We start from the raw sequence: 20,340 nt of genomic DNA on the forward strand, positions 1-20,340 counted from the left end.
CCATCATTCATTCAAGGTCAGTGATTATGTTCCCTTTGGGCCAAGAAAGAAAACTCCAAAGCCACTGTACTTCAGCAGAAAAACTAGGTCTTTGTCTCTCGAAAACATCGCAAGACATAGTTCGTTTTGCATTAGCTTCCATACTAGAGCATGAAGAAAGTCTAACTCTATGATAATTTGGACATACATTATAGGACACAGTGATGACCTTAGAGCTGATTTTCCAGTACACAGAGAGTATAGGTAGACAAGAGAGGCCCTGTGTATCATGAGTGTGATACGTGTAAATTTTTAATGTAAACACTTTTCCTTTTAACTGAATCTCAATGTTGCTCATTAACATGAAAAATTATTGTAAAACACATGATGCTTGTCAAAAGACCATATGACGTTTTTGAGACACTGAGGACTCAGTTTAAACTGACAAGTTCTTAAACCTCAATGAGTTGAACAACACTGATAAAAAATAACACCTCTCTGTTTTTTCCATTAATTTGAAATGCCATGAACATTTGGAGCCAAGGAAAAGTCATAAATAAAGCTATTAGAGAAATGATGCTTCTATCAAGTACTAAGTTATGTACTTGTATATTTTTGCATAGGAAGATGAGTAAATCTTGGTACTGAGAAGAATTCTAACTTACTATTAATAGGAGACGGTGTTTTACATGATGGTTAGAATGGACTTGTTAATGTCGAAGGGCAGTTGTCTTCAATAACTAGTTGTTGGGGAAGCTAGTAAAATAGTCTTGTTCAGGCTTCAGAGACAGAAGTTGGCCTCTGACCAACCTGTGACCCTACCTGGACTGCGCGCCTGCCTACTTACCTAACAATTGCTGCTAGCAAATCAAACGGCGTTTACGATAAGAGAGGGAGTGGGTCTTGGAGTTTCTTGAGCCCTGGGGACCTGGCCAGTCCCCCCGGGGTCTGAAAAATCCTGTGACCCCCACCATGGTGAAAACAACAGCACTGTTAAAGTGAATCCAGAGCTGCATTTTTGCATGCAAACTGATGATATGAGTTTGTGACCTGGGATTATAAGCGGGAGCCCCCAGAACTGCAACTTGAAGTCTCACCCATGCGGTGGCCGCACTGCCTGGGACCCTTCCCCAATTGGGGCTCCAGATTGCTGTTACTCAGGACTTCCCAGCTGCTGCTGCTTGGATCTGGAAGTAGGTGTCGGCCCAATTCGGTGAGGTATGCTCTATTATATACTTTGTTAATATTCTTATTCCTTTCCTTCCAATAATTGTAGATTGAAATTGATATAATTCCTTCTAATGATTGTATATTGAAATTAAATTAAATCACCTTCTATTAAAGATTTGATTGAAGCTGTTTATTTGTGTGAGATGAGTGGTTATTTTGCCAGGGAATCCAACGAACCTTAAAACCGAAAGTAGGCTTTTGGCGAAACACTAGTACTGTTAGAGAAGACAGTTTGATAAACTCACCCACACAAAATGCTGTCCTCTTAAGAGGCTTCTAATTTTCTAAAATAGACCGGAAGGCATGGACTGAGAATAGTTTTGGTGCTGTTGTCTTGTTATCATCAGTGTTTTAATTGTATATCCATAGAGCCACTACAGTGCCTGACACAGGGAAGGCACAAACACAAAACAACTGTTGAAAGATCCACTAAAGCAAGTCTTAGCACAAAGGAAATATCAGACTACAGTACAATATCCAACACCATCAGCAAGGTGGTAAACGGATGCTTTTGAACATAAAGGCTTTGTGGTGCCTTAAGTAGGCTTGTGCTCACTTTGACTTGTCCCTTAGTTAACATGGCATTGATCTGATACTTGTTAACATTTTTCAACCTTCATAGGTGCTGTTGTTGATTCCTGAGGCAGAGGGATTACAGAGGCTCTTCCGGGAAATTAAAAACTCACAGGGAGGGACTTCCCTGGTGGCACAGTGGTTAAGAATCCGCCAGCCAATACAGCGGACACAGGTTTGAGCCCTGGTCCGGGAAGATCCCACATGCCACGGAGCAGCTAAGCCTGTGCGCCACAACTACTGAGCCTGCGCTCTAGAGCCCGCGAGAGACAACTACTGGGCCCATGTGCCACAACTACTGAAGCCTGTCTGCCTAGAGCCCATGCTCTGCAACAAGAGAAGCCACCTCAAGAAGAAGCCTGCACAATGCAACGAAGAGCAGCCCCCGCTCGCCACAGCTAGAGAAAGCCCGCGTGCAGCAATGAAGACCCAACACAGCCAAAAATAAATAAAATTAAATCTTTAAAGAAAACCAAAAAACAAAATCTCACAGGGAGAGAACTCTAGGAAGAAATGTTTACCAAATTATTGCAATCATTACAGCTCATGACTTTCATACTGGTCTCACCTCAAATAGTTTAAGTCTATCAAGAATATACTCTTTTACAGTAAGGGGAAATTTAACTTCATTTTTATTTGAAATGGATGGACAATTATTCAGTACCACCTCCAGTGACTGATTTGAAATACTTTGTGTGATGGTCAGTTTTATGTGTCAACTTAGCTAAGGTAAAGTCCCCAGTTATTCAATCAAACACTCAGTGTTGCTGGGAAGGTATTTTATAGATACGACTAAAGTCCATATTCAGTTGCTTTTACATAAGGGATATTATCCTAGATAATCTGGGTGGGCCGGATTCAGTCAGGTGAAGGGACTGAAGCGCAGACTGAGGCTTCCCTGAAGAAGAAATTTCACCTGCAGACTGCAGCCTCAGCGTTCCAGCTATCTTTCCTGATGGCCTGCCCTGTGGATTTTGGAATTGCCCAGCCAGCCATCATAGTCAATTAAGTCAATTGCTTGCAATAAATCTCTTAGTATATATCTCCACTGATTCTGTTTCTCTGGTCAAACCTTGATTGACATACCATTCTCTTACATGCAATATTTTGACTATAAATGGAAATCTTTCTGAATGCTGTATATTCTGTTCCATTCATTTGACTTTAAATCGAGTGGTGTTTCTCATGCAGAATCTATCAATTTTTAACATAAGTTAATTAAAATATCTCACTATAAAGTAGATATGCAAATTTCTTCTTATAATTTTGCCAAATTTCAATTTACATATTTTGAGTTTAGGCTCTGTCAGTATCATTAATTCAGTTTTGAGTAAAACAAAAGCCTACTAATAGCTTGAATAATAACTTGAAGTAACAATTAGAAGGCAGTTAAAAGACCAACCATTACGTGTTTCCCCTATGAGGCCTCACCTGGCACCCCCCAAGCTACTTATCAGAATATCCCTTCTAACCATATACAGTAGCGTAGCTTTTCATATCTTTCTCTCTATGATATCAGTAGTGAAGCTTTAACACTCTATATAGAGTAGTACCTAGGTCAACCTGAAAATCCTGTTAACTTTTGAAATATTACATTTTAGGTTAAATTTTAAAACTTTTGGAATTTATTCTAGAGTGTTGCTGTGGAATCTCACTAACAACACCCAGAAATTCTAGATTAAGTGTAAGAAAATATTTAAAGATATATATAACATCCCAATATTAAAAGAGATCATAATGTCTAGTCAAATGGCCCATCTAACACTGTACATCCAACTAAGTGGTCCTGTAAATAAAGCAGGGATACTTTTGGAATAAGAAATTCACCAAGGGATGGAATCCACTCCAACTGTTTTGCTTGTTAATAAAAGTTCTTCTTTAGATTGCATTGAATCTGCTTTACTATAGTATTACCTACAGATAAATCTGAGTTTTACACAGTGGGATTAAAAAAATAATAAATTCCACTTTCAAGATATCTTTACCCAAGCCTTCTGATTCTAAATTCAGTGCTTTCTGTACCAGACCTTTAGCAACAGAATTAAACCTGTGACCCTCTTCTAGTCTAGATAAGTGGAGGATGCAGTGATAAGCAAAACCAGAAATTTTGGCTTTTCAGAGTCAGGCAGTACATTACCCTGAATTCTAGCTTTCAAATGTTCCTGCTTTTTTGCTGTGAGGGGTAGTTGGCCAGACAAGTTTTAGATGTTCTGAGAGCTCTTTTAATCTCAGTTTCTCATATACATTTATTAGGTAATAATACCTGCATTTCTACCTTAGAGTATTCTTTTGAGAATCAAATGACAAACTGCTTTCAAAAATAATTTATTAAATTAGGCATTTAATAGACATAAAGATAACTAACATTTGCAGATTATTTTCTCACTTGAAACACTCCATTGATGGATGGATGGATGCATGCATGCATTCATTCATTCATTCATTCATGGGAGATGGGATAGAAGGAAACCAGCGTGTAATCAAAAGCTGTTTTGTGTATGTATTTCTCAAAGCTGTTATCTGAGATGTGTTTCCTGAGTTGAGCTAATGGAAATATTAAACAGTATTTCAAAAATAAATTGGTAGGAAAGTTTTGACTTAATCTCTTCTAAAGTTACTCAGTTCCTCTAGTTGCAAAATTAACCCTCAATTTTTATTATTCAATAGATATCTCTTTCCATCCCTGCATTATTTCACTATCCCTTTACATACTCACACAACCACATAGTCATTGCTTATGGTCAACATCATATTACCTATAGTTTAAGAGTTAAGAGTATAGGTTTTCAATTCAGGCAGAATTAGACTTAAGTTTTTGCTGCACCACTTATTAGCTGCATGACCTTGAAAAACTTACTAGCCCTCTTTCTTTGCCTAAGATTTCTCAACAATAAAATGTGTATATGAATAAAAAATTATTATAAAGATTAAATTTTAAAATAGATACAGCTCTATTTTCTTATCATGGATATTTTTTCAGCTATATCAAGGTATACTTAATATGCCCAAAATTGCACATTTTAATGTATATATTTTAATGAGTTTGGACATATGTATACATTATGATACCATCACCACAATCAAGGTAATAAACCTATCTATCACCTTCAAAAGGCTCTTTTGTCCTCTTGCTTTTATCATTTTTTTTTAATGGTAAGAATTCTTGGCATGAGATGACTTCTAAACAAATTTTTAGGTGCACGATACAGTACTGTTAATTATAGGTACTTGTTGTACAGCAGATCTCTAGAACTTATTCATCTTGTATAACTGTCATTTTATACCCGTTGAACAACTGCCCATTTCCCCCTCTCCTTCTCCCCTGGCAACCACCATTCTATTCTCGGTTTCCAAAAGTTTGACTATTTTAGATACCTCATATATGTGGAATCATGTATCTGCCCTTCTGGGACTGACATTTCACTTAGCATAATATCTCCCAGTCCACCCGTGTTGCTGCAAATGGCAAGATTTTGTTTTCTATTTTAAAGCTGAATAATATTCCGTTGTATGTATATGCCACAGTTTCTTCGTCCATTTGTCTGTCGATGGAAATTTGGGTTGTTTCTCTACCTTGGCTATTGCGAACAACGTTGCAATGAACGTGGGAATGCAGCTATCTCTTTGAGATCTTGATTTCAATTCTTTTGGATATACATCCAGAAGTGGGATTGGTGGTTCACTGGCAGTTCTATTTTTAACTTTTTGAGGAACCTCCACACCGTTTCCAGCATAGAGCTGTTGTCAAAGTTGCTGTTGCGTTATTATTGTTATAAATGTTAAAATTGTTTATATCAAGGCTCTTTTACAGATTGATACAACAGCTGGAGTCACTCACAAAGTGAGCTAAAGATGACAACACTGTATAGTACAAGGAGCACATAACTAGGAATCAGAACGTCTGTGATCTAGTTGGAATCTGTACCATTAACTAATGGTACATCCTAGAAATGTCATTCTTCTGACTTCAGTTACCTCTTCTATAAAAAAAAAAGGGCTTTGGATGAGATGAATTGTGTGTTTCCTGTTCTGTTTGTCAGGGACGTATAGTTCAATCTCAATGTGCGTGTGTGTGTGTGTGTGTGCGTGCGTGTGTGTGTCTGCCTAGCTGCTTCTAAGTACAACTTTATTCTAAAAGAAGTATGGTATAGGTAGCAATGCTTTTCTTAGCTGTAAAAAAATTCTATTGTTAAAAGCAGATTGTCTTCTGCCTGTTTCTATCCCCAATAATAAGTGCCTTCAAACTCTGTAATTCTTCAGTTCTTTTCTAGTTTCTTAAAACTTATGGTCAACAGATGATGTATTATTCAAACAATATAACTTCCCTTTATTCCCCTAATGCTAACCTTGTTATAAAACTGCTGTGCCATTATTTCAATTTTTCAGTCCATAAAACACCAATGCATGTTTACCACTATATTTATTTTTATATTGGTCATGAAGCATGAGAAAACTCTTAAATTCAGTTCCAAACAACCTTCTCTGAAGAGCACTCAAAAATTAAAAACAGCACTTTAAAATTTAGTTGACTTGGGTTCCCACAATAAAATTGATAGCAGTGATTTAAACTCCTTGTTGTAACTCTGAATTACTTTGTTATTGCAGATGTCTCATTATCCTAGTAAAAAAAACACACACAACAAAAAACAACTGCTTAACAAATAGAAGACTGTAAAAAACAATATTTGAGTCTCTACATCTGAATATTTATACCATCCAAAGGAAACATTCTGGCATTTTCAATTTTCTAACAGCCAAATCAACATATCCATGTCCTTTACAGGTATTGAAAACATGGGGGCAAATCCTGTACATTTTAAAGTGCTGAAGATTCAAATAGAAAATCAATTACTTCCGCTTACTACAAAGTGGGTAAGTTACTAAATATATCCTGGGGACAAGTCAAAACCACAGCCAATCAACCAGTGTGTAGTACTTCCTGATTCCTCAATGCTTTGTAGCCTGAAAGACATTCCCACTACATCTAGGAATGCAACGTGCATTACTAAAGCCAGGACACAGAACTGGGGAGAGGAAGGCAGAGGCTTTGCAAAGCTTGTTTTTAATGTTTTAAGAGTATGAGGCTATCCTCTGGGTTTTTGTAATTCTCTATTTCAAATTAAAAATGAGGCTGTGTGACTTTTTTGCAATACATATCAAGTACAGTTACAAGTATAAGTGCTCAGATTATGTTTGCACTCTAAAATTCATTTTACAACAATTGAAATGAAGAAGGAACATTCTGAATAAAGGTTTCAAGTTTGGAGTCCAGACTCCTACAAATCTATTAAGATGGGAAGGGGCATTTGTGCATCATTTCAATAACAAGCTAATTAATTCATCCTTTCTTTGCTTTTGACTGGAATGATATTAAACCAGAGTGAAGATGGGTTATCCTATGCTGATTAGAAGGGTTAATTGCCACATATATTTCAGAGGAATAAAGATATAGGGCTGAATTGTTTATTTTTGGATAACTAAAGTTTCATTAGAGGGTATAATTCAAAATGATTGTCCTTGAGAGGAAAAGTAATGAAAGGTGGCTAGTGAGTAGAATACAGTATACTTGGAACATCCAAATATAGCCTTTCCTGGAAATATGGTCTTAACAGATATAATTACTTTAGGACCTTGAGATGGAATCATCCTGGATTACTACAGAGTCTATACCCAACGAATGGTGTCTTTATAAGAAGAGAGACGTAGAGACACACAGAGGAAGTGATGCAGGGATGGAGGCAGAGATCTGAGAGATGCATCTATAAGCTAAGGAATGTCAAGGACTGCCAGCAACCATCAGAGGTTAGAAGACAAACAGGATATTTTCTCTTCAGAGTCTCCAGAAGAAACCAATCCTGCAGACACCTTAATTTCAGATTTCTGGTTTCTCCTGAACTGAAAAAAAAAAATCTGTTCTTTTAAGCCACCACATTTGTGGTAATTTGTTACGACCCCCCTAGGACTAATATAGCATCTTTGATAGTAAAAAGGCTAAAACTTGCTGCTCTATATAGTTATCTTTTTAAACAATTTTGCTTTTCGTCGAAAGAAAATCCTAAAATTTTTATATTTAGAGAGTCAAAATTTTGGCTTGATTATATTAAGCTGAATGTATTAAATTCCATTTGGCAAAAAACCCATAAATACTAAACAATTCATATCAGTAAGGTCATTCTTCATTTATTCTCTTGTTCAGTCCCTTCTTAGTTGTTCAATGGGCATACAGTTAAAGTCAGTGGTAGGAAATCTTCAATTTTGGTAATCAAAAGTTATAACATCAGAGTCTTGACATTTTATTTGTTTTTCACTGTACATATGCAGTTAAAATGCATATTTTATTGTTACAAAAGTAAGCAATAATCACCATTAATATTTTGATATTTAGAACATATTATTCTAAATATTTTCTTACGGAGTTTTTGGTTTATAAATATGGACTCATGCTTAATACTGATTTAAAACTGAGTTATTCACTTAACATGCTTTAAATATTTAACATGTAATTTAACATGTTTACATTACAGTATTCTCAATAGATATACAGTATTCCTTGATATGATTGTGTCTGAATTTTCTAGTTAACTGCCTACAGTTAGATACTTAGGGTCTTTTTTTTTCTTGTTATTTGCTATTAAAGTAACAGTGCAATGAGCATGTTTTTAGTTCAAAACTTTGCAAAAAAATATGTCTGCTGAATTGGGACAAACTCCTAGAAGTTGGAAACTTGACTCATACATTTACGAATACACACACATACACACACATACATCTGTATATAACAGAAATCTCCACATTGTTTTCCAGAAAGGTTCTAGAAGCTTTCTGTCCCACAAGTAGTATATGAGAGTTCATGTTTCTTTTGTACACTTTCCAAAACAGTGTATCATCATTCATTTTTATCTTTATTACTTTAATCAAAGGAAAATGCTAACTCATTTTTGTTTTAATTTGCATTTCTCTGCTAATGAGATTGAACATTTTATTACACTTGTTGGCTATTTATAGTTCTGTAAATTGAATATCTAGTCCTTAGTTTTTCTATTGGAATGCTCATATTTTAATTATTTTATAAAAAAGAAGTTTATTTTATATTTTTAATATTTTTCATTTGAGAAGGAAAAGCAATGATTAAAAAAAGTTTCAGGACTTCAAATGCCAATATCTACTAAAATACAAGGCTTGGATTAAATTATTCTTAGAGCCTCTTCTTCTATTCAAATATTAACTCTTAGGAATTATACTAAAATTTTTAAAGCAAGATTTTTCAATTTTGGTGATTTATTTTAAAGTAAACTATGTACATGTTGTACCAAATATTCCAGTGAGCAAACATGCCTCACTTGAATATTTTTACCTTCTTCCCATCATTTTATCCAGGAAAAAGACAGGATCTTGGCTTTCCTTAAGCTTTTTAAATGGAATGGTAGAGTGCCGTAAGTTCCGCTTAGATTTAATAATACCTTCCTAGGAGATTTTGTCCTGATATAAAACAAGTAATGTAATTTTTTGGTAATCTATTTTGGAAGCACTCTCACAATCACATTAACATTTTATAGGCATAAGAGGCAAAACCTAAAGGGAAAAACCAGCTTTCTATCAAGTCTCATATTGTAGGCTGAGCAAGTAGCTTAAATTGTGTGTGTTTTATGATTTCAGATGGAAATTTACTGAGTACCTCATACAGAGAAAGGAATAAATAAGGAGTTACTTTCCTTTATTCTCATCTGCGATGATAGTTATCCATTTTCTGTAAGTTATGATTTTTAATTTGCATGTTGTCATGAAGCCAGTTTATGTGCCATGACACATATGCTCAACTTGACCCGCCAGTTTTTGCCATGATCCACTGCTATATGCTTTGCATTCCAAACCCTTAGTTCATGCTCTCTTTGGTGCTATACAGCCCCAAGTGCTGCTGCCACCCTAGACCAAGCCATCACCACATAAAGTGCTGAGGAAAAGGAGAGAATTCCATGTTTGTACATTTACCAGAAATGCTGGCTTCCCAGGGGGCCGGCAGGAGGTACAAAACAGTTAACAACCTGTTGGTGGGTTAACTTTGACCAATGATAGACAAGAGAGAAACTGCTCATGCTTCCTATCCAGCCATCCTCTGTGGGCCACAGCAGTTAAATTAGCTTCTCTAGTGATATCCTACCAAGGCCAAGCAAGCTCTGGGTTTGTTCTAAACTTGGGGCCAGCTCAATAATATGTCATCATTATTTGATTTATTTTCCTCCCTGGCTCATTTTCCTTGTTCCCTCACTCTTGCTTTCCTGGGCTTGCACCCCAAATGCATTAACTTGAAAGCCTGACTCAGTCTCTGTTTTCCAGGAACTGGACTGACATGTATTAATGGTTCCAAAAGTTAAAGGAATTATATGATTATTAATCTTATAAAATAAAAAAAATTATCTAAGTACTACATGGAAACTGGGTCCAGTTTTCAGAGAGAATTTTGACCCACTATGAGTTCCACCATCATTGCTATGTAAGTGAATTTACTTTTTTATTTATGGAAAGTAGAATTGTTCTCTTTATTCCCCAAACTACCCCCTCTCCATTTTCTAACTTCATTCTCACTCCTGGAGTTTGAGGGAACAGGGCTCAAAATGACTTAAACTTGGAACCATTTGATTACACGACTTTTAAATGTTATTAAACAGGGCTTCCCTGGTGGCGCAGTGGTTGAGAGTCCGCCTGCCGATGCAGGGGACACGGGTTCGTGCCCCGGTCCGGGAAGATCCCACATGCCGCGGAGCGGCTGGGCCCGTGAGCCATGGCCGCTGAGCCTGCGCGTGCGGAGCCTGTGCTCCACAATAGGAGAGGCCACAACAGTGAGAGGCCCGTGTACCGCAAAAAAAAAAAAAAAAAAAAAAAAAAAGTTATTAAACAGTTAAAAAGTATTTGACAACAGAAGTTGTTGAACCAATAATACTAAGAAAATAATATGGATAAAAATTCAATGATATGTTTATTAAGATGATGATCCAGAAGCAAAATATGTAGTGAAAGCATTACAGGGAATATCAAGTTAAAAATGTAAAGGTTATTCTCGTTCAGACCAGTACATGCCATTTAACAGGAAAAAAATGGTTAAGTTGTTTACCAGCAAAAAATATTTTGATGCTGAGGCATTTAATTCATCAAAACCTTCCAAGACCCCACCACGTGAACACTGACCTGTGAACAGGTACCAGAGGTTGTTTGGCTCCAGTGTTTCCACCTCACCCCTGCGGGTTGTCTTTCTGTGTCGAATTTTATAGCCGGTAATAAATCCATTTTGTGTTCCTGGTGGAGGAGGCAGCCAGCTTACTTTGATACTCTGTAAAATAATAGACATAAATTAAAAGATTGGAGAAAGGAAGGACAACAGGATAGGGTCAAAGAATTGTGACCACCTAGAGGGGTGGGAGGGAGGGAGATGCAAGAGGGAAGAGATATGGGAACATATTTATATGTATAACTGATTCACTTTTTTATAAAGCAGAAACTAACACACCATTGTAAAGCAATTATACTCCAATAAAATGTAAAAAAAAAAAAGAACTGACACAAACATAAGTGCAAATAAGGCAGAGATGCAAAAAGTGTTAGGGATTACCCCCTTAGAACCAAATTAAATCCATTCTTACAACTATATGTCTGATTTTGACAAATTTACACAATTCATTTGGTTGATTACATGCATTATCATCTCTCCTTCGTAAATGTCACTAAAATGACAGTAAAATATTCTAAATGGTATAAACCTATAAGGAATAGATTAATAGGACTCTAGTGAATGAGAGAGGTTAACAAATTTTTTGAAGGTGTAAATGAGGAAAAGTGTGACTGAGCCAAAGGAGAGAGATGAAACCTAAGTACCTCCTTAAGAGATATTAATGAAAACAAGGTGATTGGCAGGACCAAATTCAGGGAAGACTAGAAACTGTTACTTCCTAAATACCTTACAAAGCACGACAGTTATGTTTCTGAGACAGAAGATGGATTGAAAGTCCTATCACATTCTGCAAAACCAGTCTGCTAACACTCCGTGATCTTGGAGTAGCTGGAAGCTTCATTCTCCAGGGATATTGAAACAGAAGCCACAGATTCAGGGACACCAGGCACAGGAGAGAACAGAGATGAGGGCAAGGGTTGTTAAGTCAATGACATAAGACACTCAAGTCTTCTTCCTTCATCTGATACCCAGAGCAATGGCAACCAGGTGTACACTTCCCAGCCAGAATATCAGATAATTGTTCTCTAGACAAAATTTAAAAGAATAAGAGAAAAGAACAGATAGGTTCCTGATCAATCCCCCAACCGTGAGGAGACCACTTTATAACCTCCACTCATGCACTAGAGTTTGCACTTCATAATCACCTTTTTAGTACTGCATTTTTATGTAAACTGGTAATTTAAGACTATCAGACATTGAAAACAAAGCCTTCGCCATAACATACAGAGAGAAAAACACATAAGAGCATAATGGCACTTGAAGGAAACAGCATTAGTGTAAGGATAAAGAGTCCAAAGAACTGTCATTAATACCCTAATAATCAAAGAGAAGCTACTGCATCCATAAATAGGATAAAATACAAGAAAAATAAAAGATTTTGAAAAAGCTTATGACATGTATAATTTGGTTGCACAAATTAAATATTCAATAGATAGATTAGAAGATAAATTAATAGACACCTTCCAAAATTCATTGGGGGAAAAAAGGTAATCAAAGGAAATTGGAGAGAAAAGATAAGAAATCAGAGGTTTAGTCCATAATTTTTGACACCCAAATAGTAAGATGAGAGAATGAAGGAACAGGAAAAATAAAACAGAGTAAATTAGAAAAAACCAAAACAAAAAACAAAAAAATCCTCCTCCCCAATAAAAACTCTGCAGAACTGGAAGACTTGAGAGCCCATTCTGAAAGGGATTATGGAATATCTAACATAATAAATGAAAAGAACCACATTAAAGCATATTATGTGAAACACTAGAGCCTCGTGGGGGAGGGACGATCCAAAAGCTTCCAGAATGAAGAAAAAAAACAAAAAAAGAAAAGGGGTACGTAAAACATAATCAGGAATAAGAATAACATCAGATTTCTCAAAAACATTTAATGTTTGAAAACATTTAAACCTAGAATTCCATGTCAAGCCAAATAAATTATGATGTATGAGGAAACTATAACACAAGCATAAGAACATACACTTGCATAAGTATAAGTATAGGGGTATTTCAGATATGAGTGGCCTCAAAGATATCCATCTGTGTACACTTTATCAGGAGGTTAATGACGGTATGCGCAAGGAAAATGAGAGTGCAAACTAAGGAAGAAAAAGATTTGAAATCCAACAGAGATCCAAATCAGAAAGAGAAATATGGAATTCTCGGAAGATAGTGAGGAAAATAGCAATAAGATATAAGATTGGATTTGACAAGACACCAGACTCAAAAAAGTACATACTGCATAATTCCACTGATATGAGAAATTCAAGAATAGATAAAACTAATCTACAGTAATACAAATCAGAAAAGTAGTTGCCTATGGCAACTTCACTGGAGGATTGATTGGATATGGGTACAAAGAGACTTTTTGGGGTAATAAAACTGCATCTTAGTTCATGTCTGTCACATGGGTGGATACAATTGTCAAAACACATTGCTATGGGCTGAATTTTGCCCCCTGCCCTCCAAAACCCCAAATTCATATATTGATATCCTAATCCCCAGTACTTCAGAATGTGATTGAGGGCTTTAAAATAGGCAATGAGGGCTTCCCTGGTGGCGCAGTGGTTGAGGGTCCGCCTGCTGATGCAGGGGACGTGGGTTCGTGCCCCGGTCCGGGAGGATCCCGAATGCTGCGGCGCGGCTGGGCCCGTGAGCCATGGCCGCTGAGCCTGCGCGTCCGGAGCCTGTGCTCTGCAACGGGAGAGGCCACAGCAGTGAGAGGCCCGCGTACCGCAAAAAAAAAAAAAAAAATATATATATATATATATATATATGAATAATAATACTTTGATGAAATTTTACATTCATTTTTTAAAAATAAACACACAGAGTTGTTCTTTTGAGAACAGCTGAGAAATAAATGACTGTCAGAAAGAGGCTGAACACAATATCAAGGAATGGACTTCTGAGCTCTTAGCCCACAACCCAAGGCCACTTTGATATTGTTTCAATTATGTGGGTATAGCAAAGGCAGAGCAGTGTTCTCCGGGGAGACCGGGTTTTGAGACCCTTCTTCCAGATCTGCTACAAATTAGCTAGCTCTCTACAAATGACTAAATTTCTGTAAAAGGATTTAAGAAATCATCTAAAGGCACAGTTATTTGCTCAGCATTTTAAAACATTTCAAAGAACATGCCAACTCTAGTCAATTCTCATCATTTGCGTAGTTATTTTCTGTAAAGGCACTGCAAACACTGAATTTGGGAGTATTGTAATATTGTTCCCGGGGAAAATACAGGTTTAGGTTCTTGTGAGACTTTGGTCACAACATTTTTGTAAACTCATCAATACATCACCTTTTTTTATACATGTTCCTGTTTAAAGCCACCTTACTTAATATCATTGTTGATTCATTAGCATTGAACTCATGGCCAACCGTACTATAATGCATGTCTGAATGGACTTTATTTAATATATGTATTTCTCCTTAAGGTACATCACAGTTTTTTTGCACTTAGGAACACGAGACAACACTTGAGCTCTACACTTGGGAACCATTTTAAACAGCAAAATCGCCAACAGAAAGCAAAAAAAAAAGGGGGGGAGGGCAAAAAATGTGGTATTTTATTTGGGTATTTATTTGACCACAAAAGGGACACTTAGTTACAATATGAGAACTGAAACAAGAAAACAGAGCATCTCCTTGTTCAGCCTCAGCTGCAAACATGTGCTCCTGGAGACTCAAAGTTTTCACTGTTCCACATGTGCACAAGTCTGCAAATGACTGTAAAGATACTGTGGGTATTGATTTGGGGACACAAATAAATTTTAGCAGGTAGGTGAATTTGCACATATAGACTCTACAAATAATAGGGACCAAATATAATTATATAATAAACATAGTTTAATAATTTTAGAGGAACTTAGCTAAATAAAATTAATCTGATTATTTAAGTTGTTAGAATATACTCGAAAGAGTATGGCACTACTGGGATCATTTACTTCACCCCCATTGCCCTTTAAATGTGAGGAGCTAAGTACCACTCTTATTAATACTTGTTAACGCTTTTTTTTGCATTTACTCTACACCTGGAAATGGTCTAGGCACCACACATATCTATGTGAGCTATGATTTTACCCTCACAGTGACGCAGTGAGTTAAGTCTGTCTTTATGCCCTTTGTACAATCATGTCAATGGGGACATAGAATGGTTAAGTAACTTGAAACCATGTGGCAGTAAGTGATAGAGGCAGGACATGAACTGAGATTAATTCCAGTTTGAAGCTGGCATTCTTTCCTATTTAATATTGCTTCTCATGGGAGTTCCAAAGGCTGAGAGTCTAATTCATTCAGTTATTATTCATTCAAAATATATTAACTATATCTCTGCTGTGTTGCAAGCACTGTCTTTGGGACTACGGAAACACTCAAATGAATCACGGTAGTACATTCATTCTGGCTGAGGAAACAGAGATGTAAACTCATAATGAAAACAAACTGCTAAATGCTAGAATAGATAATCCCAGAAGATACAGTGGAAATATAATAGAGGGAGAGATTAATTCTGTGTCATGTGGTCAAAAAAGATTTGACAAGGAGCCCATCCTTCAAGTGTGAATAGGACTTCAAGGAGGGGGTAAATAAGATATTTAAGACAGAGTAAGTATCAAGAGCAAGTTCAAGGTGTCATAACAGTGTGGAGCCTCTTTAAGTAAAGGTCAAGTAATTGCACAGTGGCTACAGTAAATGGGACACGTAGGACAACGTAATGAAAAGGCAGATGGAAAAAAAAATCAGTACTTTTAGGCCATGCTAAGGAAACACATGGTTAGATCAATGTGCTCACTTAAGAGAGACAAACTAATGAATAAAATAACAATACACTGTACTTGACACCCAAAGAATGCACAGCCTTAAATATGCATGCACCCACATGCACGCACACATACATACACCTCATCTCACCCCTCCACATGTGCACATACATGCACATGCGTGGATGTGTTCTTTGCTCTTAAGTGTTTAGACACTAGTAAAGAAAACCAGATTGAATGACTACCTTATATTTATACTCCCCTACACATCTTATTTTTAGTTTTCAATGCTTCAAGATAGTCATGGCTGATATTTTCACCATTTTACAATTTTATAAAGGAGGTAATTGAGGCACAGAGTCAAATGAATAGGCAGAAGTCACCTTGTACCATCACAGGGCGATTAGCAGACTACTGAGTCTAATGTCCTTTTTATTATTTCATACTGAAATAAATAATCATAGAGCAACTACTTGGAAATTCTGTTCACCTAAATTCTCCTATCAAAATATTCTTTAAACTGAATTTAAGTAATTGGTCGGGTTTTTGTTTTTTGCGCTACACGGGCCTCTCACTGTTGTGGCCTCTCCCGTTGCAGAGCACAGGCTCCGGGTGCGCAGGCTCAGTGGCCATGGCTCACGGGCCCAGCCGCTCCGCGGCATGTGGGATCTTCCCGGACCGGGACACAAACCCCTGTCCCCTGCATCAGCAGGCGGACTGTCAACCACTGCGCCACCAGGGAAGCCCAAGTAATTAGTTTTTAATACATCCAATAGGCCGTCCCACTAGTAGCCCTTGACAAATCAAGAAGGGTCATTTTCTAAGGACTACAATCTTGTTTTTTTGAAGACAAATTTGAATTTAAACAGAAAATTTTAAGAAAAATGAAGGTCTTAGACCAAGAGGCAAAACCTTATGAGTTAGTGCTTTGCTGTAACTTTGCTGAGTGACCTCTCATGTCTTATAAATGGCCTCAATCTCAATGCACATATTGAAAATGGGAGAATAATTGTGCTTAGTATTTCTACCAAATGATTGTAAATCACTTGATAAGCCTGGAGATTTTAAATGTATTAATGATTACATGAATACTTAGTTTTTGACAGATAATAATTTTTCTTTATCATATATGAGGACTTCCAGTGATTGCATCAATTATTCCCACATGACCAATACCTTAATATCAATGCCTGGCAGCAATAAATGAAGAGAATCAGGTATATGCTCTGCATGCCTGGAGGTAAACCCCTCAATGGTTATTATTCATCTTTGGAAGTAATTTCATCATTTTTATTCATCTTCGTATGTGGGTAGCAGCTAAATTTATTAGCATCTTTTATGCTTGCTCATTGATTTCAAGCAATCAGAAGCAGATTGCAAAGATCAAATAGATTCTGTGCTGGTTCTTCTAAAGATGATATGGCGGGATGTCCCAAATTATACTGTACTTTGAAATTAAATGAAAGTGCCCAGTAGCTTTTTCTTATTCAGTGGTATAATGTATCTTATTTTCTCTATGAGACTTATACTGTCAGTGCTCAGTGGCTCAGATTCTATTGCCCATCCCCTCACCAAGCCACCTAAAGCTGTCACAACCTAGTCTTCATGGGCAAGCCTGGTAATGATTTTTATTAAAAGTACTTAACACGTGTCCTTGACTTTTGAAAAATCAATTCTAGTAGCTGTGACTTGACTTTTGGCCCTTTCATTACTTGAGAGCAAGAAAGTAATCCTTTTCCAGTGTTTCAGTGTTTTATCTTGAATCAAGGATTAATTTCATTTTTTTTTTTTCAGATTTGGCAGAAAACAAGAACTGCAAAACTTAACTTCTCCAAATCCCTCCATCCCCTCTTTGGTTACCACAGAAATGAGTTTGTTTAAAAATAAGCATGGTGAGGGCTTCCCTGGTGGCGCAGTGGTTGAGAGTCCGCCTGCCGATGCAGGGGACACGGGTTCGTGCCCCAGTCTGGGAGGATCCCACATGCCGCGGAGCGGCTGGGCCCGTGAGCCATGGCCGCTGAGCCTGCGCGTCCGGAGCCCGTGCTCTGCAACGGGAGAGGCCACGACAGTGAGAGGCCCGCGTACCACAAAAAATAAATAAAAAGAGCCCATCAGCACTTCCAAAAAAATCTGTTTTCATTGTGTCCCCCACGCATCCCCTTATTTACATTCCCTCTGCCACTGCCCTAATTCAGAACATAATTTACCATCGCCCAGAATACAGCCATAGCTAAGTAATTGATCCTCATGCCTCCAGTGTCACACTGCTCACACCCATGTCAGTCATCTTCCTTATCAGTGAATGAGCCACTAAAGCTCTCTGAGCCCAAGTTTTCTCATATGCATTATGAACTAATAACACGGCCAACCTCAAAGGCTCGTGGTACAGATTATGAAAGTCAGTGTGAACACGCTTAGAAGTTCCATCAGAGTGCTGGTGCACAATAAACATGCAGTAAATTGTAAATATCAATACTTTAAGGGAGGAAAGAGGAAAAGAAAAAGAGAGGGCAAGAGAGCAAGAGATTTAGAGATAAAGAAGCAGAAAATAGAGAAAGGCAAAAGGAAACAAGGGTAGGAAGGAGAATCAAGAAATACCATGTACAGTAACAATGTTTAGAATGTGGACTACTTATTTGTGTGCTGACTCAACAATTTTTCTTCTGGAAATCAAAAGGGGCACTGAGAGTGATAAATTTACCTAGCAACACTTTTTAAACTCCTTTTCTTCCATGAATATTTATTGAGAAATTTACTCTGTAAAATATTAGTCAAATTTCTTTTTGTAGCCAATAGAACCCTTAGGTGTGGGTGGTAGAGACCTTGGAAAAGGGTGGAGACTAAAGGAAGGCAGAAAAGTGAAGAGAAGCAATATCTATTTTTGGAGGTAGACTTGACAGCACTTGGTGATTTATTGACTGTCAAGTGTAAAGGAGGAAAAGTCATCAAGAATGACTCCTAGGTTTCTGGCATAAGCAACTTGGTAGATGATAATGCATTTACTGTGATAAAGTTGTCTGAAAAATAATCTACTTTCAAAAAGAGTTCACTGGACCTGCTGGCACCATCAATAATGACAATTCACAGAGGATGTAGAAACAAAGGCTATCCATATTGATAATATTCTAGATAATATTGCGAAAGGCATTTTTCTAATTTTATTGTTTAAAGTAAATCATACCTTAATAATATCAAAATTATATAATAACATTTAATATTTAACCTTTGATATGTACCCAAATACTTGGTGAATATTTCAATCAATGCTGATAATGTCTAACTGAGTTTCAAACTAGAATAGAAATTAATTAATAAAACAGTATTTTAAGCTCTATTATGTACATAACTGTGTAAACAATTTCCACAAAAAGTTTTGCTTTCTTTTTGTAAACCTATATACTTGATGGCTCTAACCAAGTATGGATTTGATAAAATGTCAATAAGGTATTATAAAGGTGTATAAATTTTTTTTCCTGCAGTTATATACTATTCTTGCAGATCTGACATGTTTTTACTTTACTATCATAAAAACTCCGTCTCTTGTGATACGCAAAGTTAGAAATTTGGGTAGCATACTATAATTGACATTCTTGAGTTCATGTAGGCAACTGTTATCCAAAATGACCTAAAGCCATTAAGAAAATACTTTGTGTGACACATTTCCAGAGTGAAGTCTGCCAGTACCACATAAAGTTTATCTGTGCAATAATAAAAGTATGGTTATATATGAATTGAGTACTACTTGATTTTAAGTAAAATTTTATGAACATGTCTTAAATTCAGGCAAGAACATTGCTTTGTTTTATTGAAAAAGGAAAGCTAACCTGTTGTGATCTTATGTAATGATGCTGAAATAATACAAACATTTTTTCATCAATAGGTTTATTTAGTTATAAAGTAGTCTACCCTTTACCTCTGCCCTGGTGGCTTCTACTCCTCACAGCTAGTGCCAGTGGGACTGCTATCTTGAAATTAAGCTCTACTTGCACTACTTTGGAAAGTTCCTGTCCCTGATTATGTAATATGCTAAGCCACACTGGGACAAATTTCTCAGGTTGCTCAACTTCAAATAAAATACCGCAAATTCACTTTGACTTGGGTCCCAGTTTTAGTAACCAGGTTTCTCTGGTGGAGATGTTGCCATGCTTTTTTTGTGAATGTTCCTTTGCCTTGTTAATCTGCTTGGTTCATCCAAGACCTCCAAGGCATCCTAGACTGAGTCCTCCAGTGGATAGTGTCTCCTTTGTGAATCTGTCAGAGGTTGGCAGACTTTCCCGACAATATTTACTTGCCTCTCTGAATGTAGGCATGTTATCTGCTTTCATACTCTCAACTGCCCAAACCCACTGGCCTTGTGATTCACCACCTGAAGTGCGTTATCAGCCATTTCTGACACCACCCATCAGGGACAACTGTCATCTACCTTTCTGTTTCTCTGGATACTGTGACCAGTCTTCCTGAAGGAACATCCCTAATCACCCTACTTACTCCTGTTTAGGGACACAACCCTCCTGACACTGGCCCTTAATGCCATACCCATTCATCCCACAGACCTGTCTTCTTCAGGGGTATGTAATGGGCACATTC

The 20,340-nt window shown here is 37.0% G+C and overlaps 1 protein-coding gene across 1 annotated transcript in view; it reads right to left on the reverse strand.

Moving 5' to 3' along the window:
• The window catches only part of DCC (DCC netrin 1 receptor), a 1,166,576-nt gene that overhangs the window by 210,194 nt on the left and 936,042 nt on the right, over nucleotides 1-20,340 (reverse strand). Inside the window, 1 exon segment of the mRNA XM_029216808.1 lies at nucleotides 10,966-11,107. Coding sequence (XP_029072641.1) covers nucleotides 10,966-11,107 — 142 coding nt within the window.

This window comes from Monodon monoceros, unplaced genomic scaffold, assembly GCF_005190385.1.
Source record: "Monodon monoceros isolate NGI ecotype Baffin Bay Population unplaced genomic scaffold, NGI_Narwhal_1 Super_Scaffold_1, whole genome shotgun sequence".
In the NCBI taxonomy this organism is placed as follows: Eukaryota; Metazoa; Chordata; class Mammalia; order Artiodactyla; family Monodontidae; genus Monodon; species Monodon monoceros.